Genomic DNA, 17,842 nt, shown 5'->3' with positions numbered 1-17,842 from the left:
AAGCCCAATATTAATGGCCATGCTATGGCAATTCAGGCAACAGAAATTCTCTTACAAAATTCACAAAACACTACCCAAAGATTTGAGATATGGAATGTAATTCGCTCTCGCAGAATCTGTACGAAAAGTAGTAAATCATTGATCAACTTGCATTTCTTGATACATGCACAGATAACACTTCAAGTTACAGAAAACATATTGCCCCCAACTCAGCGAATGCCTGCATGGAGGATTTCTTCCAAGATTCAATTGTGCTGGACTGTTCTAACCAAATTTCACGTATAGACTACTCTCCAAGTGTCTTCCTTCATCCGCTTGATATCACCCAAACCAATTCCACATTAGTATCCACTGCCTTTATATCATGGCTCAGCACTGGTCTGGGACCTACCTTGATTAACAGCTCCAATCCACCTACTTTCTTTCTCCTGTTGTTTTAGAACAGCATAACCTGGAATATTGACTACCCATTTCTGGCCATCCCGCAACCATGTTTCCATAATAGTTATTACAATATATTCTAATGTTACTATCTGGGCTAAGAACTTGTCTGTCTTGTTGCAAATGATATTTGTTTTTAAATAAAAAACATTAAACTTTGAGTTAAAAAAAAAAAAATTACAACTCTGGATTTAGATTTTTTTCTATATATCTGACCTCACTGTCCCGTGTTACTGTTCTTTCATTTTCTCCTTCCAATCGTGGCAGCCCTTCCCTTCCTGTTTATAGCTCTATCTGTAACCCTATTTCTGGAATTCACTCAGGATTTGGATAGAGCCCATTCCAACAGAACAACTCTCCACTTTCCCAGTACTGGTATCGGTGTCCCATGAATTGGAGCAGATTTCTTCCACGCAAAGCTTCGACCTTCACATTTACCACTCGAATCCTACTTTACTCTTTGCTGATTTGCACTTGGCTCCAGTAGTGAACTGGAGAGTAATCAATTTTGCAGTTCTGTTTCTCAATTTTGCCCCAAGCTCCTCACAATGGTTCAGCAGAACCTGCTTCCTGATGCTGGCCCTATCATTAGTGCCTACATGGACCACAACCACTGTATCCTTCCCTTCCCATTCCAAGTTCTCTCCAATTCACAAGAGATGTCCTTAACCCTAGCACCAGGCAGCCAACAAAGCTTTCAGGATTTTCTGACGGCTGCAAAGAACACTAATTATGCAACTTTTCTCTTCTCCTCCCAACCTGAATGGTTTCCAGTGTCATGGTGCTGTCAACAGTTTGCATATACTACCTGCCGTCCCCAATCTCATCTAGACAGGAAAGAAGAACCTCATAACTGTTGGACAAGGGCATCATAATTATGAAACTAATATCAATTGCATTTAGATGATAGATACCCCGTAGAAATTGCTATATTAAGTGTTTGTAAGGATAAGTTCGTCTTGCCTCACCCTTGATATTATGAAAATGTTTATTTAATGAACAAGGCTATAAATTTCATGTTAAAGCCTTCACTCGCCTCAACATTTGTACACATGGATTCCCTCATTAGTCATATTACTGCAGTATCAGTGTCCTTTTCCCCCTGATATCTCAATCTATTACCTGTTCATGTTGTTGCCTCATTTGCTTTTGCAAATCACAAACATCACTGTTCAGTCCTTCTTGCATTTGTTTTTCGCCGTGCTGCTGCTGTAACCAAGCTTGTCGCAAATTAGCTTCGAGGCGTTGTTTCTGCTGTTCAGTTTGCCATAGCAAAGCCATCTGCTGTTGCTTCTGTTGTTCCAAGTCATGCAACTGATGATAAAAAGTGAATGCATAGTTTCTCTTAATACCTATTTTTAAGGAATTTAATTTCCACACTTTCTTCCTATATACATTTAATGAATAAAAAATAGATGGATGTCACAGCAGATTAAACTAGGAATTCAGAAACCTTTCACAGATCTATAATTCTGGAGCTATGAGCATACAGCTTTATTGCATACAACCTGATGTTACTAATTACAAGGGTGATGGGGTTGGGGGGGACAATGCAGTGCTCACAGTAACACACAAAATTCTGCATTTGATATTGCACTAAAATAATGCTCATTCCAAATGTAAAACAATGCAATTTTGGGTTTAAGAGTAGTCAGATTGCTCATTGAATCCAAAAAAACAATTAGAATTTACTGAGAGAGAAACTTTCCCCATTGCAAGGGGTTTGGAAAGATAAGTCTACAAAACAATTTTTTTTAAACACTGCCTGGTGAGCTATCAATGGAATATCAATCAGGAGGAGCAAATTAAATTATTGTCACAACACATTACTGATAACAATGTTGCCCTGCCTAAAATCCAACGTTAAATTTTCTTCCAGCATTTGCTTTCCTCTAATTTCTCAGTTTGATTTCAACTGCAATTATATATTGGAGACTTAGTCAGATGAACAATTCACAAAACATTACCTCGTGGTATTAAGCTATGGAATTTATTCAACAATGACAATGTTCCATTTCTGGAAATTATGGATATAAATAAATATGCGGATGGTGCTGGAAAATGGTATTGAATTAGATATTAGCCATGATCTCGATATAGGAACAAAATTGAAGAGCCAGGAGGCTCCTAACATGTTGTATTAATTTGAAATCACAACATTATTCATGAAGAACGAACAAATTATATTCGGTGAACTCCTAAATGTATACCTCCTCAATTATTAAGATTTTAAAAATGGTTCCTTGTACTCTTATTAAAAAATGAACTCTAGATAAATGTCAAGCTCATCAGCATAAATTGCAAGGCATACATTAATATTAACATGCATTTTTTAGTAAGCCAGAAATATTACATTTCTGATGATGGTAAAGACAGAACCAAGAAAGTGGACAAAAATATGATTCTTGAACCAAGTAAAATACTTTCATTGTATTTGTACATACACACCTGCTTCAATCTGCCAACATCAGATCGAATTCTATTTGCTTGCTCCTTTGGATGGAACAAAGTGGTATTTCCAGCTACTATGGTCTCTTCAGAAGTTTCTGTTTTAACTATGAAAAAACAACTTGGATTATGGTTCAAACATCATGTAAACTATCTATATTTTATCATGAAAACGTTCCATAATACCCAGGGCACCAATTAACATTTCTTGAAATTCCTACTTTTGATATTTAAAAAATTAAAATTTCCAGGCCACATTACAGTCAGGTACAAACACGTTTTGATGAAAGCAAAATCTAAAAAGAATCTCAAACAATATTTTTTTGAAACAAAACTTACACTTATTGTAATGACCAGGCACTGAAAGCAGTTCTGGGTGCTCTTTGCTTACACTTGCATTGGTTGCAGATTTTGATGACGTTCCTTGTTTGGTTTCTTCACTAGTAATGGAGCCAGACTCAATAGTCACCTCTTTGTTTGCATCACTTGATTCAGATCTTGTCGTACCGTGGTCTTTTTGTTTCCTTATCTTGGTAAGGAGTCTCACCAAGGCAGCTTTAGATGGGCTTGCAGAGGACTGACTGGTTACAACCAATGGTGGAACTTGAGAGGAAGAAAACCGTAAAATTGGTTACAATGTGCAAACATTTCCTAGCTTCTAAAATATCCACTTCCCTTACCAACTATAACAAAATTATTCCATAAATGATCTGCAGAATAAAACAGCAATATGCACAGAAGTCGTAAATGATAAGATTAGCACCGTTCCTTGTTTTTTATTATACACAACTTAATTGGATTAAATAAGTACTTAAAGACTAACTCAATTCCTCTTGGAATTATTTATATTATTTACTGTGGGAGTCATTCCCAGAAATTCAGCCACTGTGCAACGTAAAAAACCCCACAATTTTCTCCTAATTGGTATAACAAATGAAAGATTCTCAACGAGTCTCCTTATCAACAAGTGATGTTGACAAATATTTATGATCCTGTTAAGCTCATGACTACATCAGGAACCTGATCAACAATTCATAAACTCGGGCTCAATGACCCAGCAGCGACCCAATGCAGCATTTCTGTTGATAGGAAGGAGCAGAAAGAACTCACAGTAGCACCCTACATTGTTTTAATGCCATTTCTGTATATAGGGAGTCCTTGGGTTACAAAAAAATGGTTTGTTGACATCAGACATACACAAATTTTCCCATAAATGTTTGAATAATTTTTCAAGATTGAAAAAATGCAAGTCTTCAGGAGCTCTGGAATAGGTGTAGTAGCTAGTTGATTCAAAATTCTACTAATCAACAACTTAAAATCTTGTTTACAATAATCTCCCCGCAGTATTTCACGTTTTAAGAACACATGGGCTGGTTTACAGCAGGAGGCCAAAAGAAATGTACTTTGGAAACACACAACCCAACCTATTCTATTGATATTTTAAGGCCATGGGATGTGTGACAATCTAATTCTATTCCAGTATAACTAGGCTGGGGAAGACAATGCAAAAATGTGCATGCAAACAGATAACGCACAAAAAATGAACATTTACGTAACCCAGGAATTGCCTGCATTTTGTCCATTTGAATGATGAATGAATGAATATAACTTTATTGTCATTCAAAACTATACACCAGACGAGTGCATATTTGAACGAAATTCTGTTGCATCTGGCTCACCATGTAACACCAAATAATAAAAAATTATTAAAATATAAGTAACTTGAACATAAAATAATGGCGGCGGATGACTGCGCATTCAAGAGTCTGATGGCTCGGGGAAAGAAGCTATTGCAGAACGTGGCTGTTCTGCTCCGTATGCTGCAGTACCTTTGACCAGAGGGCAGAAGGGTGAACAGTCCATGATGGAGATGGGTGGGGTCTTTAATAATGTTTTTGGCCTTGGTCAAGCAGCGTTTGTGTGTAATGTCCTGGATGGAAGGAAGTGAAGTCCCGATGATTTTCTAAGCCGTCCTCACCACTTAAATGGTCTTAAATGGCGTGGGTTACTTACTCCACAACAGGCATCCAATGGAAGATCACATTCATTAAGTACTAGGTAAACACAAAATGCTGGAATAACTCAGCAGGACATGCAGCATCTCTGGAGAAAAGGAATGGATGACGTTTTGGGTCGAGACCTTCAGACAATCATGGGTTTATACTTCTATGGATTAATTTGCTAGCCATTTAAGAAAAATCATAATTGTTACATATTATCAGGTGACTGATCTAAAATCATTACAGGTCCTGAAAAGTTGCAACACAAATCATCTGACCATATTGCTTTACAGATAAGATTCACATTTCAAGGATTCTATTACCTTCTGTTTTTTTAAAATGCTGCATCTCAGACTCCTCTCGACCACCTTTGGCACAATGATCCTTTTGAAATCCCTCTGATTCTACCGTGAGATTTAAATCATCATCCTGCATTTCAACAGATGGGGTTGGCAAAGGTTCAGGCTCAAGACGCAACACCACATCACCTTTGATCTCTGAAAATAATGCATAGTAACGTCACAAATTTGACTTGGAAGTCTGCATTCAGACACAAGGTAAAGTATCTTACCAAACTTCCAACCCCCGCTCCCCATATCCCTTGTACAAGAAAAAGTACATTAAGTACTTAGAGCAGAAAAAGAAAAGTCAAAGATTTTTATGGCTAAAAACATTTGACATTTTTATTCACAAAAATGTAAACTAAACTCAGTAGGAAAAGCAGACCTTAAAAAGATTTACAAATATCTATTCTCGCTCATAAGCAAATCCACAATTTCTCCCTAGAATTAAACAACACATCAAACAAATTGAATAAAATAAGTGCGAGCCAAATTATGTATATAGATCTATAGTGTACAAAAATATATCAAAATACTTCATGATAGCAATAAACAAAATTCATGCAAGTATAAGGTAGTATAAGGCCAGCTGAGCGAAAGCTTAGTAAAAAATGCATCTTGGACGAAGAAAGAGGCATGGTAAGGAAAGTCCAAATCATTGAACTAAGGCAACTATTTCCCAAATGAAATCGTTAATTCAAGGAAAGCAGAAAATATTTAAAGATTCTTCAAAATAATGAGGGGAAAAAATCATTTAAAAAAAAGAGGTACATATCAATACCAGATTAGTTATTTTTTTCTACACAGTTCCATATCACATGTATATAAAGGTTCCTTGGAGTCTACATACTGCAGATACATGTTAAAAGGTGGCTAAAAAACTGGATAATAAACTGGTTAAAACAGTGTGCATTTACAGAACACAAGAACAGGGGAGTTATAACTGTATAACACTAAATAGGCCTTAGCTGGAATACTGCATGCAGCTTTAATTATCACATTGTAGCAAAAATGAGGCATGAAAATACACAACACAGAAACAGACAAAGTCACAAAGTGCTGGACTAACTCTGGGAGTCAGGTTCAGAACATGGATAGGTGATGTTTCGGGGGGGGGGGGGGGGGGGGGGTCTGTGTCTGTGTGTGTGTGTCTGTGAAAATAACCCTGGAAAAGAGACGGGGCAGGACAAAGTCTGGTATGGGACAGGTGGGTACAGGCAAGGGGAGTTTGGATAGGCTGATGGTTGGACTAAGGCGAGAGATGAAAAAAAATTAAAGGTTTGAGATAAGGATAGAAGAGTTGCAAATTGTAAAGCCAGAGCAAAGAATGCAGGTAGAAAGAGAGGGAAAGGGAGAATGAGTGCGAGTCGAGGTGGGGCACAGGGAAGTTTGAGGGTGGAGGTTTGGCAAGATACTTAAAATTGGAGAATGCGTTGTTCATTCTGTCAGGTTGTAAGCTACCTAAGCAGACCGAGGTATTGTTGTTTGTAAACCAGCATCTGCAGACCAAGGTGCCAACCCGAGCTAGATCCATATGCCTGTGATTGGCCATTATCTTTTTAAACCTTTTTGATCCATATATCTATCCAAATATCTTAAACATTGTAATTGTACCTGCCTCTACAGCCTCCTCTGACAGTTCTTTCCATATACCCCAAATCCTGTGTGAAAATGTTTCCCCCGTGTCCCTTTTAAATCTTTCCCATATTACCTTACATCTGTGCCCTTAGTTTTGGACTCCCCTATCCTAGAAAAAAAGACTATTACCTCAATTATGTATGTCCCTCAATTTTCTATATATCCATTAGGTCACCGTCAGCCTCCTACTCTACAAGACGAATGCCCCAGCCCATCTCGTTTTTACTTTTAACTCAAGCTCTCCAGTCTCAATAATATCCTTGTGAATCTTTTCTGCATCCTTACAGCTTAACGATATCTATCCTATAGCTGGGCTACAGAACTGTACACAAGACACTATGTGTGATCTCACCAAGTTATCATATACGCAGGAATTACCAGTGATGCCAACATAGAATGTTTCTTTAAACAAATCTATTTCTAGTTATTATTTTCACACTCATCAAAACATTAAGTCATTTTTACGAGGTATCCCACAATCCAAATATCTCACATGAATTCTTTAATCTCAGAAAAACAAGTTCAGAAAATCAAACTGAGAAGAATTAAGTTTTACATTACGACCGTAAAACTGTCATCCTTCCAACTGCCCTGCATCCTTTCACAAATCCACAAATTATTTACTCTGCAATGTTGACAATTATCCACAGGTCTTAATCACAAAATTTTTGTCTTGCAGATTTCAGTTCAGTTTTTTTTATAAGTGTTAAAATTCTCTCAACTAAACAAAGTAGCAAACAATTCTCTCAACTAAACAAAGTAGCACATATATAAAAATTGAAATCCCAATCATTTCTGATACAACTTTCAAACTAACCACGCTCAAGAATTCTTGAACTTACTTTTATCCTCAGCATACATATCCTCAAATGCAATTTCCATCTCTCTCTGTCGATCCTCTTTTACCTCCACTCTTCTGTATGGTGGCTCAAACAGCTGCTGTGGCATTTGAGCAACTGCATGTCTTCTACGAGTTAGGTCTGCAAGCTGCATTTGTTCCAGCTCCTTTATCAGTCTCTCTTTGTCCTAGGAGAATACTTAAATGAATACTTTTGAATGCATATTGGCACATTTCACATTGTTCCTCAATGATACAGTAATCATTTATGAAATGCATTATTATCCTTCAACAGTCACCAATGCAAAACTGTGCAGTAATGAGTTATTTTTAAATTGTTAAAAAATTCAGCACCCACTTCAGACCCTTTTACGACCAAGATATCAAAATGCTGAATGCATCAGAAATTAAATTAAATTTAGTTCTGTGATTTGTTCTGGGTGCCCATTGTTCCACACCAGAGATTTTTTAAATTTCAATTTGTGTATCAAACAACTCCATCACATATAGTTTTCAAAATAAAATTTAGTTGCACGAGTGCCACGGAAGAAAATAGTCAGGAAACTTTTGTTCCGTTGATCAGATATTTGCTTGGGACTTGCACTATAAACATGAATTTCTTAGTACCACACAATGACGTACTTTATAGTACAATGCTTCTTCCTACATTTTACAGTAGTGCCTTCATTACCTGCGTCAAATGAACTAAATGGAGAGCATGACTGCCTCTCAATCTTGCTTTCTCCAATTGTTCACACCTCTCCACGTCAGCTTCCTGTTTCAATTCCTCCAAACGCTTTTCTTCCTTTTCAGCAATCAGTTGAGCACTAATCTGCGAATAGGGATGGTTACAGCCAGATAGAACATTGTAGAGAACATTTCCACTAATAGTGGAGAACAGTGACCAAGGGGTCACTGTGACCTAGGACAGTGAACAATAAATGAAATCCTTTTGCGTCTGCAAAGATATTGATTAATAATATACATGCTACACCAAAAGGATAACACAAATTATGAATAAGACAACTGAAACAGTGTAGGTGAAATGCTACTTAAAAAACCCCACAATTTACAAATAAACATTGCAAAATTCCATCCATTTGCAGAAGGGGGAAAAAAAAGTCATCTTTATTAAATGACAACCATCAGCCACACAAAATAAAACCCACAAATCTGGAGACAATGGATAAAGGACCAATTCTTCGAAATAATAATCTGCAAACCATTTAATACCCAAAAGGAGATGGGGTAGAAATATGTATAAAGGATAGGGAACTGAATGATTTTTAAATATATATTAAAATCGGGGCAGTGACGTAACTGGATTGGGAAGAATTTCAATAGCTTCAGACGTAATTGGCTCAGCAAAGTAGATATGGGAATAGAGTTTCATCAATATGAATGTGTCTCCAAATTAGAGAAGAGAAAAATTTAGGCAAGACCTGGCAATGAAGAATGAAACAGAGCTGATAAGAAAAATACAGGAACATTAAGGCAATAATGATCAGAGTATAATGGTTTAGGGAAATAATTAAGAAAACATTTAAACATCTTTTCAGAGCCCAATAATCTTGCTGACTGTGGTTGGTTTCAAAGGGATAAATAGAACACAAGTACTGGACTCACGTGAGGTACTGGGATGGCAGATGGTGTTCCATTACCAAACTCTACACATAATCCTATGGCACACCTGCACTTCTACAATTCCCCAGAATAATTACTAATAATAGGCCAGACATGGAACCTGAAGTTCTACTTTCAATAGAAATTCCAAGTCAGTGGATAAGCAGCCAAAAGGGAAAACCAAGTAATTTTTCTACGATAATTTTTGTTCAAAGTCTGAATATTATTAAAAATGTTGAAAATAAGTCTTTAATCAATTCTCATATCTTTTGTGTCTCCGAATACCAAAACTATTAAAATCACCAGCACTTTTGACAGAAGGGAAAGCACAGCACCCAACTTTCCTGTCAAGGGCTGACGGAAGCATTATGGCTGCATCGCGTCTGCAGAATGTTGCCTAGGGCTAAATTAGTGTCTGGGTTTTGCCACCAATGCAAGTGCACAGAGAGCCATCAAGATCAGTTTTATGCATCTAAACCAGGCAAGTGGTCTGAAATGCCCATTTTCCTTCACAGATGCCGCCTGACAGAGAGTTCCAGACTCCCCCAATTTTCACTCAGCCTCTCAAGAAACATTTTGTCAATTGTTTACTGTATATTTCTGTCATGGGCAAATACCTCTCTCAATAAGGATCTTTGAAATAAAGTAATTGAAGAGAAACATACACCCAAATAAAATATTCTGCAGTAACAATAGGAAATAAGTGACAGAAGGTGATCAATAGGGACAAAAATCACAGGCAGAAATAACAAAATAGGAAAATAATACTGTATCAGCATTTGCCAGGGAGCAAACAATGATGAGATTAGAAGTTAGTAAAGCTATGAGAAAGCTAACAAAAACTTTAGTTTATATCCAAAGAAGATTGAAATGTACTGAAGTTAAATTTATATCAAACCTTGTTTGGACCACATTTGGAATATTATGTACTGCTCATGAATAAGAAATGCAATGGAGGATTAGGGAGGATTTGAAGTTATACTCAGCTGATACCAAGAAGGGATGCACCTTCGCTATTTCATTTCACTTGACAAAGATTGGGTATTTGCCTCGTTAAAAAATGATATGTTTTGATAAAATCCACAGAAATCATCATTAAGGAATCAAATAGATACCTCAGGTTAAAAGTTATTTACCCTGAAATTGTTACTTAATACCAAAGGGAGTGGCTCAGCAAAATAGAACAGAAATAATTACAGAATAACTAGATAAACACAAGGATACGGAGAATAGTAGTTTATGCTGATTGAGCCATGTTAATAAAGATGAAATCTCAAATAAAGCGTAAAATCCTAACATGGTCTGGTTGGGCCAAATATTTAGCTACTGTGCCTTTTATTATTAAATTGCACTTTGTGTTCATGTTAATCAGATACCTGCTTTGTGGTTATTTCCTTGTTCACGCAAGGCTCAGGCAGATGGTAGTGTGTGGCAGAGAAGCTGTCAATATCATACATCTTCACTGTTGGGTACTTTGGTACTTCAAGATCCTATAATTTAAAAATATTATAAAACTGCCTCAAGGAGGTCATTATATAATTGCAATTAGATATCACCTTTAAAAACATACATTATTAGACTGTTGAAATTAACCTCAAAATGTTTTTGCGCCACCCACTTAACAATTCAATTGCGCACCGTTCTAATTAAATGTTCTAACGAGCAGTTCCAGTTCTAACAAACTAATTTTGTAATTTTCTGTCCAACCAGGCAAAAAAGTTCAATCAATGCCAGTGTTATCCCCAGTGATGCAATCCGCAATTGTGAACTTTAATAATTTTACTTGCAAGCATCCCATCAACCCCTATTTGCTTATTTTCATTCTCAACTACACATCACATTTCTTCTTTTTAAAATTTTTTTTAAAAAAGGTTTTGACTTGAAGTTCCGTTAAACTCTCATGCAAAAATCAAATCCATTGAAGGGATTTCAATGCTTTTTGTACAAGACCTATCAAAATTAAACATTTCATACAACATTTGGAAATTTAAAAGAGAACAAATATAGCAACTTCCTATAACGAATTGGGAATGAGTTTGAAATCCAAGTCTTTGAAGTGGCAATCGAGGCACTGTCCAATTGGCATATTTCTGTTCATATTTTGAGTGGGTAAACACTATTAATATTATATGTAGAGGGCAGAAAGGAGAAAAATACAGAAAAACTATAAATTATTTCAATTTTACTACACAGTTTGAGTTGAGAAATTACCATGCTTGGATTAGTTTAGAGTTATAGTATGGAAACAGGCTCTTCTTGCAGAGTCCACATCGTTCATCGGTTCACACGGGCTCTTTGTTATCCCACTTTCTCCCCCTCCCCCTAAACATAAAGGGAAACATACAGAGGCCAATTAACCTCCAAATCTGCACATTGTTGGAATGTGGAAGAAACCAGGGAGAAAACCCATGTAGTCACAGGGAGAACCATGCCAATTCCACATAGACAGCACCCAAGGTCAGGATCAAATCCAGGTCTCTGGCACTGTGAGGTGGCAAGTTTACCGCTGTGCTGTCTAATGCTATTGATCAATTATGCTTTCACAAGCAGGAGGAAAGCAAATGAAAACTTTACATTTTTTAATTAATTTTATAAATGGACAAATTATATCTCCATCTATTTAAATAACATTCTCCTGCAACATGTACTGGCATTCTATTTGTCAGGACCTAGCATTTAAAAGTTGCAGTGTTACGACTTAAGATTCAGTTTGGTCTTGGTTGTAATTCAATACAAAGATATTAGATAGCAGAGATATTAGATGGTTGTGTCAAATTGGATTGCATTTCTAAATGAATGAAAAATATTTTTTGTTGAAGTACTTACAGCAAAGGGATTTGGTGGAGGTGGTGGAAGATGTGCAATTGTCATTGCTCTTTTCTTCTCAATCAATAATGCTTTTTTGCGAGTTTTAATATGTCTGAATGAAGAGATATAAATAATTTTAAATGCAAGCACAAAATGAGTCTATAATGTATTATAAACGTAAAAATCCTTCCAGAACCAAACTTTAATTTAAAGAATTTATAGTACTTTTTTTTTTTTAAATTGGTACTCTTTCTTTATATGCACTTCAGCTTGAAAGATAAATAGGGCAGCACACTAGACCACCTGCTGTACCTTAAGAGCAAAAAGAGGTGTGGGGATAGGGCAAAAATGTAGTAAATGGAGAGCACTGTGCCCAAGCAAACCATTTATAACAGAAACATACAGCATTAGCATATGGCTAATGATCAGCAGAAGACCAAGGTAATAAAACAAATGCTAATAATTTCTATTGAAAACACCCTTTTTAAAATTCAGATGTTTATTTAGGTCTACAGCAGTTGAGCCATTGGGGGGGGGGGGGTTCAAACATCACTTAAGTTTGACATTAAGTAGAAATACAGTAATGAAGTGGGATAACAGAGCTAGTGTGAACTGATGAACGATGTGGACTCTGCAAGAAGAGTCTGCTTCCATACTATATCTCTAAACTAATCCAAGCATTGTAATTTCTCAACTCAAACTGTGTAGTAAAATTGAAATAAATTAGAGTAATGATAGGTCGTATAGAGTGTGCGTGTGCACATGCAAAGGGACTGTGGAACATGTTAATAGCCAAAATAAAACTACGCATGCAGATTGAGGTCAAACAGGACCCAAAATTCTACGATAGACAAAGGCCGCAAACAGCACAATTTCAAACTGATGCATTCCTAATCAGCAGGCTGAGAAGCATTTTGACATTAATGCAGGACCTCCACCCCATTCAGACCATGCCTGGAAGTAAAACAAGGATATATTCTTCAGGTAGCTAGTTGTCCTCTTATACTTCAAAACATTCATGATTACTGTTTTTATCCTCTTCCCAGCTGCTCATTTCCAGGCCAAAATCATCTGTCCCACACTGTTTTTTTCCTATATTTAAAAAAAAATCAAACCCTCCAAGAATAGGTAACCTCCAACAAACTGGCTTCACAATATGCAACGCTTCAATCTGTTTTCATCTCTGGCCTTTGTTACAATTATCTTCCTACCAAAAATCTCCCTAATCTGGTTTCACCAATTACCTACCATACTTTGTCTTGCCTCTCCTCTTTCCAGCTTTCTTCCATCCCCACCTTACAATCAGCCTGAAGAAGAGTCCTGACCCTAAACATCATCTCCAGAGATGCTGCCTGTGAGTTACTCCAGCACTTTGTGTCCTTTTCCATAACCAGTATCTACAATTCCTTGTTTCTATCACCAGTCCCACAATTAGCCTCTCAATCACTTGCCAACTAAAATCCTGTTGATCAACCACCAATTCCCACTCTTGGCAGCTTTTGTCTGCTGGTCTGCTATCATCATGTCTCTGAAGTCATCTTTTGTCTGCATGAAATCATCATCCTCATGTGGCAGACCTCCACTACAATTAATGCATCTGTCCAAACCACTATTCAACTTGGCTCCTGATCACTCCCTTATGATCCTTTCTCCAACTCACTAGCTTTTAAAAAAAAATCTGCACTGGTAGCAGAACAGAGAGAATCAAATCTACCATTCATGGTATATTGGGTTCTTCAGAGCATCTTTAATTTACTTTATAAAAAAAAACATTTGAGCAACCGGCTTCCTAATTAATGTTCCAATTAAAATACAGCTCAAGAGTTATAAACACCTGAGCTTGGCTGCAATCTTGCTTAGAACAACAATCTCAGCCTCATTGTGCTTCAGTACCATGACAATATAAATGATATTGATTCAACATACATTAAAATATGAAGAGGAAGAAATCCACTTTAAAAAAAGCTACTATATGTTTTTATAAAAATTGAATCCCTGGGATCCTTATCAAATTACACGCCTGAAGTCCAAAACACTTCTTGAAAGCAGTAGGGTGCACAAAAGTCATAAGTATGTGGAGATTACTCATAATGCATTATGTGGTATATTAAAAGTCATAGAACATTTTTGCCAAAATACTTGAGTTTGTTAAATAATAGTGAAGAAAATACACAACAGAAACAATACATTTCAATTCATACAAACATTAACAAACCTGGTTTGAGCTTCATGATTTTTTTCTCTTTGTTGCTTCAACTCCATTAATGCTTCTCTATGCCTTTTCTCAGCTTTTTCTCTATTAACTGCGACCCGAATTGATTGCATTTTCAAGTCTGGTTCCTTACAAGAAAAATATATTAAAAAATTAAAAATATGAGGACACATACACACATTCTCTACGGTGAGTATTAATAAGCAGTTTGCGAAGATCAATGATGAAGATCAAGAAATTCATTTCATGCAAAGCAATCACATCTTGCTTTCACTTTATTAGTCCTACTTTTTAGAACTTAGAATAAAAGCCATAAATTTAGCCAATTGACAATATTGAAAAAACATTAAATTTTAAAGTTGAAACTGCTGATTAACAAAATAGGCAATGATAATTCCAATCTTATCATGGATATAAGAATACAATTGCTTCTGTTTAATAAAAAAGTTAAATAGACAAGCTTGCCTATGATACAATCCAAAATGAAGACGTGGACCCTTTAGTAGTATGCCTGAAAAGTCATGCTGGTATGCAGCCTTTTAGAATCTTAAAACCACGTGGTTGTTTGAGTTCAAATAAGTGTAATATATGCATCTTTAGACGTAAAGCATTCTTAATAAAAAGTGCATGGACCTGATTATACGTCATTTAACATAAACAGTAAATGCTTAATTAAATGCTTAAAAAGTGATCAATGACAAACTGGAATGCAATTCCTGTAATGTACTATCTAATAGAGCTACCATCTAATTGCATGGGGAAAAACTAGTAACTCGACACGTTAGACACGTGTTAGAGAGCCTAGGACCAGAGGGCACAGCCGCAAAATAAAAGGACGTACCTTTGTAAAGGAGAGAAGGAACAATTTCGTAAGTGAGAGGGCTGTAAATTTGTGGGATTCATTGTCAGACACTATGGAGGTCAAGCAATTGGGTATTTATAAAATGGAGATTGAGAGGTTCTTGATTAGTAAGGGTGCTAAAGGTTACAGGGAGAAGGTAGGAGAATAGGGATGAGAGAAAATGATAAATCAGCCACAATTGAAAGGTGGAATACACTCGATAAGCTGAATGGCCTAGCTCTGTTCATATGACTCATGAACTCTATGAAAAGTCAATGGATTCCACATACCAATGTTGTCAAACGTCAAAAGTGAAGTCAAATGGACGATTATTTAAATCACCCCCTGCTATCATTAAGTTTAAATGCCAAAATGATTCTTCTGCAGACTTGTCAAATTAGTTCCAGATAAAGGACAGAAAGAAAATGTACTTACATTTTCTTGAGCTTGTCTGTGCCCCTCACCCACTGTCTTTAAACTACTAAGATACAATTTCTCAAGACACTTTGTTTTTTCTCCTTGTGCCATTTGCCAGTCAGCCTTCAACTCAGTTGCTAGTTGCTCAAGTTGTTCATCGCGGCACTGCTTTACCTTCTCTCGGATCTGTACAGCAATGAAGCGCTCTTGTTCTCTGACCTGTACCATAACCAATTAAGGAATTTTAAAAGTATTCACCTTAACCATGGCTACCATACATATTTCTGTACATTTCTTTGAAGTACATGGCTGAGATTTTTTTCTTTCTTTTTCACTTTTAATTTAATGTTAATTTAATGTTAATTTCAAGTTTTCGTGTAACTTGTGTGCTGTGACTGTTGGCAGACCAATTTTCCCTCTGGGGATGAATAAAGTTCTATTGTATCGTATTACACCTGTGGTATAGCATATTGGGACTCTATTTCATTGGATCATTATCACTTCACTTATTCCAGACTTCCCAAAAAACTCAAGATAAATAAATTACAATGGATATACATTTACAATTGCTGCAAGCTTTTTATCCTTAAACCCTGCAATTATCAGGCTTATAATCAGCTACAGTGGCTAGCCATATAGTTGTAACTAATCATCTTGTCACAAAGGGCAAACATCTAAGTAGATGGTTCTGCTGCAATGAGCATTCAATAACACAAATAGGATACAAAATTAGCTATTTATATTATAGACAATAGACAATAGGTGCAGGAGTAGGCCATTCGGCCCTTTGAGCCAGTACCGCCATTCAATGTGATCATGGCTGATCATTCACAATCAGTACCTCTTTCCTGCCCTCTCCCCATACCCTGCTATCATTAAGAGCTCTATCTAACTCTCTTTTGAAAGCATCCAGAGAATTGGCCTCCATTGCCTTCTGAGGCTGAGAATTCCACAGATTTACTACTCGAGTGAAAAAGGTTTTCCTCATCACCGTTCAAAATGGCCTACCCCTTATTCTTAAACTGTGGCCCCTGGTTCTGGACACCTCCAACATTGGGAACATGTTTCCTGCCTCTAGCGTGTCCTAGTCCCTTAATAATCTTATATGTTTCAATAAGATCCCCTCTCATCCTTCTAAATTCCAGTGGATACAAGCCTAGTCGCACCAGTCTTTCAATATATGACGGTCCCGCCATTCCGGGAATTAACCTAGTGAACCTATGCTGCACTCCTTCAATAGCAAGAATGTCCTTCCTCAAATTTGGAGACCAAAACTGCACAGTACTCCAGGTGTGGTCTCACTAGGGCCCTGTACAACTACAGAAGGACCTCTTTGCTCCTAAACTCAACTCCTCTCGTCATAAAGGCCAACATGTCATTAGCTTTCTTCACTGCCTGCTTTACTTTAAGTGACTGATGAACAAGGACACCCAGATCTCTTTGTACTTCCCCATTTCCCAACTTGACACCATTCAGATAATAATCTGCCTTCCTGTTCTTACCACCAAAGTGGATAACCTCACATTTATCCATATTAAACTGCATCTGCCCACTCAAACAACCTGTCCAAGTCACCCTGCATCCTCATAGCATCCTCCTCACAGTTCACACTACCACCCAGCTTTGTGTCATCTGGAAATTTGCTAATCTTACTTTTAATCCTTTCATCCAAGTCATTAAGGTATATTGTAAATAGCTGCGGTCCCAGCACCGAGCCTTGCGTTACCCCACTAGTCACTGCCTTCCATTCTGAAAGGGGCCAGTTAATCCCTACTCTTTGTTTCCTGTCTGACAACCAATTTTCTATCCATGTCAGTTAATTACCCCCAATACCATGTGCTCTAATTTTGCCCACTAATCTCCTATGTGGGACCTTGTCGAAGGCTTTCTGAAAGTCCGCGTACACTACATCCACTGGCTCTCCCGTGTCCATTTTCCTAGTTACATCCTCAAAAAATTCCTGAAGATTAGTCAGGCATGATTTCCCCTTCGTAAATCCATGCTGCCTTGGAACGATCCTGTTACTGCTATCCAAATGTCCCGCAATTTCTTCTTTTGTAATTGACTCCAGTATCTTCCCTGCCACTGATGTCAGGCTAACTGGTCTATAATTTCCCATTTTCTCTCTCCCTCCTTTCTTAAAAAGTAGGATAACGTTACCTCCCCTCCAATCCATAGGAACTGATCCTGAATCTAAAGAACTTTGGAAAATGATCACCAATGCGTCGATTTCTG

General features: G+C 37.1%; 1 protein-coding gene across 4 annotated transcripts in view; it reads right to left on the bottom strand.

The window, feature by feature from the left end:
* Positions 1–17,842, bottom strand: part of cep295 (centrosomal protein 295) — a 55,267-nt gene that overhangs the window by 33,344 nt on the left and 4,081 nt on the right. For all 4 annotated transcript variants that reach the window (XM_078402710.1, XM_078402707.1, XM_078402708.1 and 1 more), the window contains 10 exons: positions 15,626–15,826; positions 14,353–14,477; positions 12,156–12,249; positions 10,706–10,819; positions 8,398–8,538; positions 7,711–7,894; positions 5,213–5,386; positions 3,229–3,492; positions 2,890–2,996; positions 1,564–1,755 (listed from right to left, as the gene is read on the bottom strand). In XM_078402710.1, the coding sequence (XP_078258836.1) occupies positions 1,564–1,755; positions 2,890–2,996; positions 3,229–3,492; positions 5,213–5,386; positions 7,711–7,894; positions 8,398–8,538; positions 10,706–10,819; positions 12,156–12,249; positions 14,353–14,477; positions 15,626–15,826 (1,596 nt within the window). The remainder of the gene's footprint in view (positions 1–1,563; positions 1,756–2,889; positions 2,997–3,228; positions 3,493–5,212; positions 5,387–7,710; positions 7,895–8,397; positions 8,539–10,705; positions 10,820–12,155; positions 12,250–14,352; positions 14,478–15,625; positions 15,827–17,842) is intronic.

The sequence above is a fragment of the Rhinoraja longicauda genome, chromosome 7 (genome assembly GCF_053455715.1).
Source record: "Rhinoraja longicauda isolate Sanriku21f chromosome 7, sRhiLon1.1, whole genome shotgun sequence".
Classification (NCBI taxonomy): domain Eukaryota; kingdom Metazoa; phylum Chordata; class Chondrichthyes; order Rajiformes; family Arhynchobatidae; genus Rhinoraja; species Rhinoraja longicauda.
The sequence above is the reverse complement of the archived record's forward strand: the minus strand, read 5'-3'. Positions and strand labels throughout refer to the sequence as shown.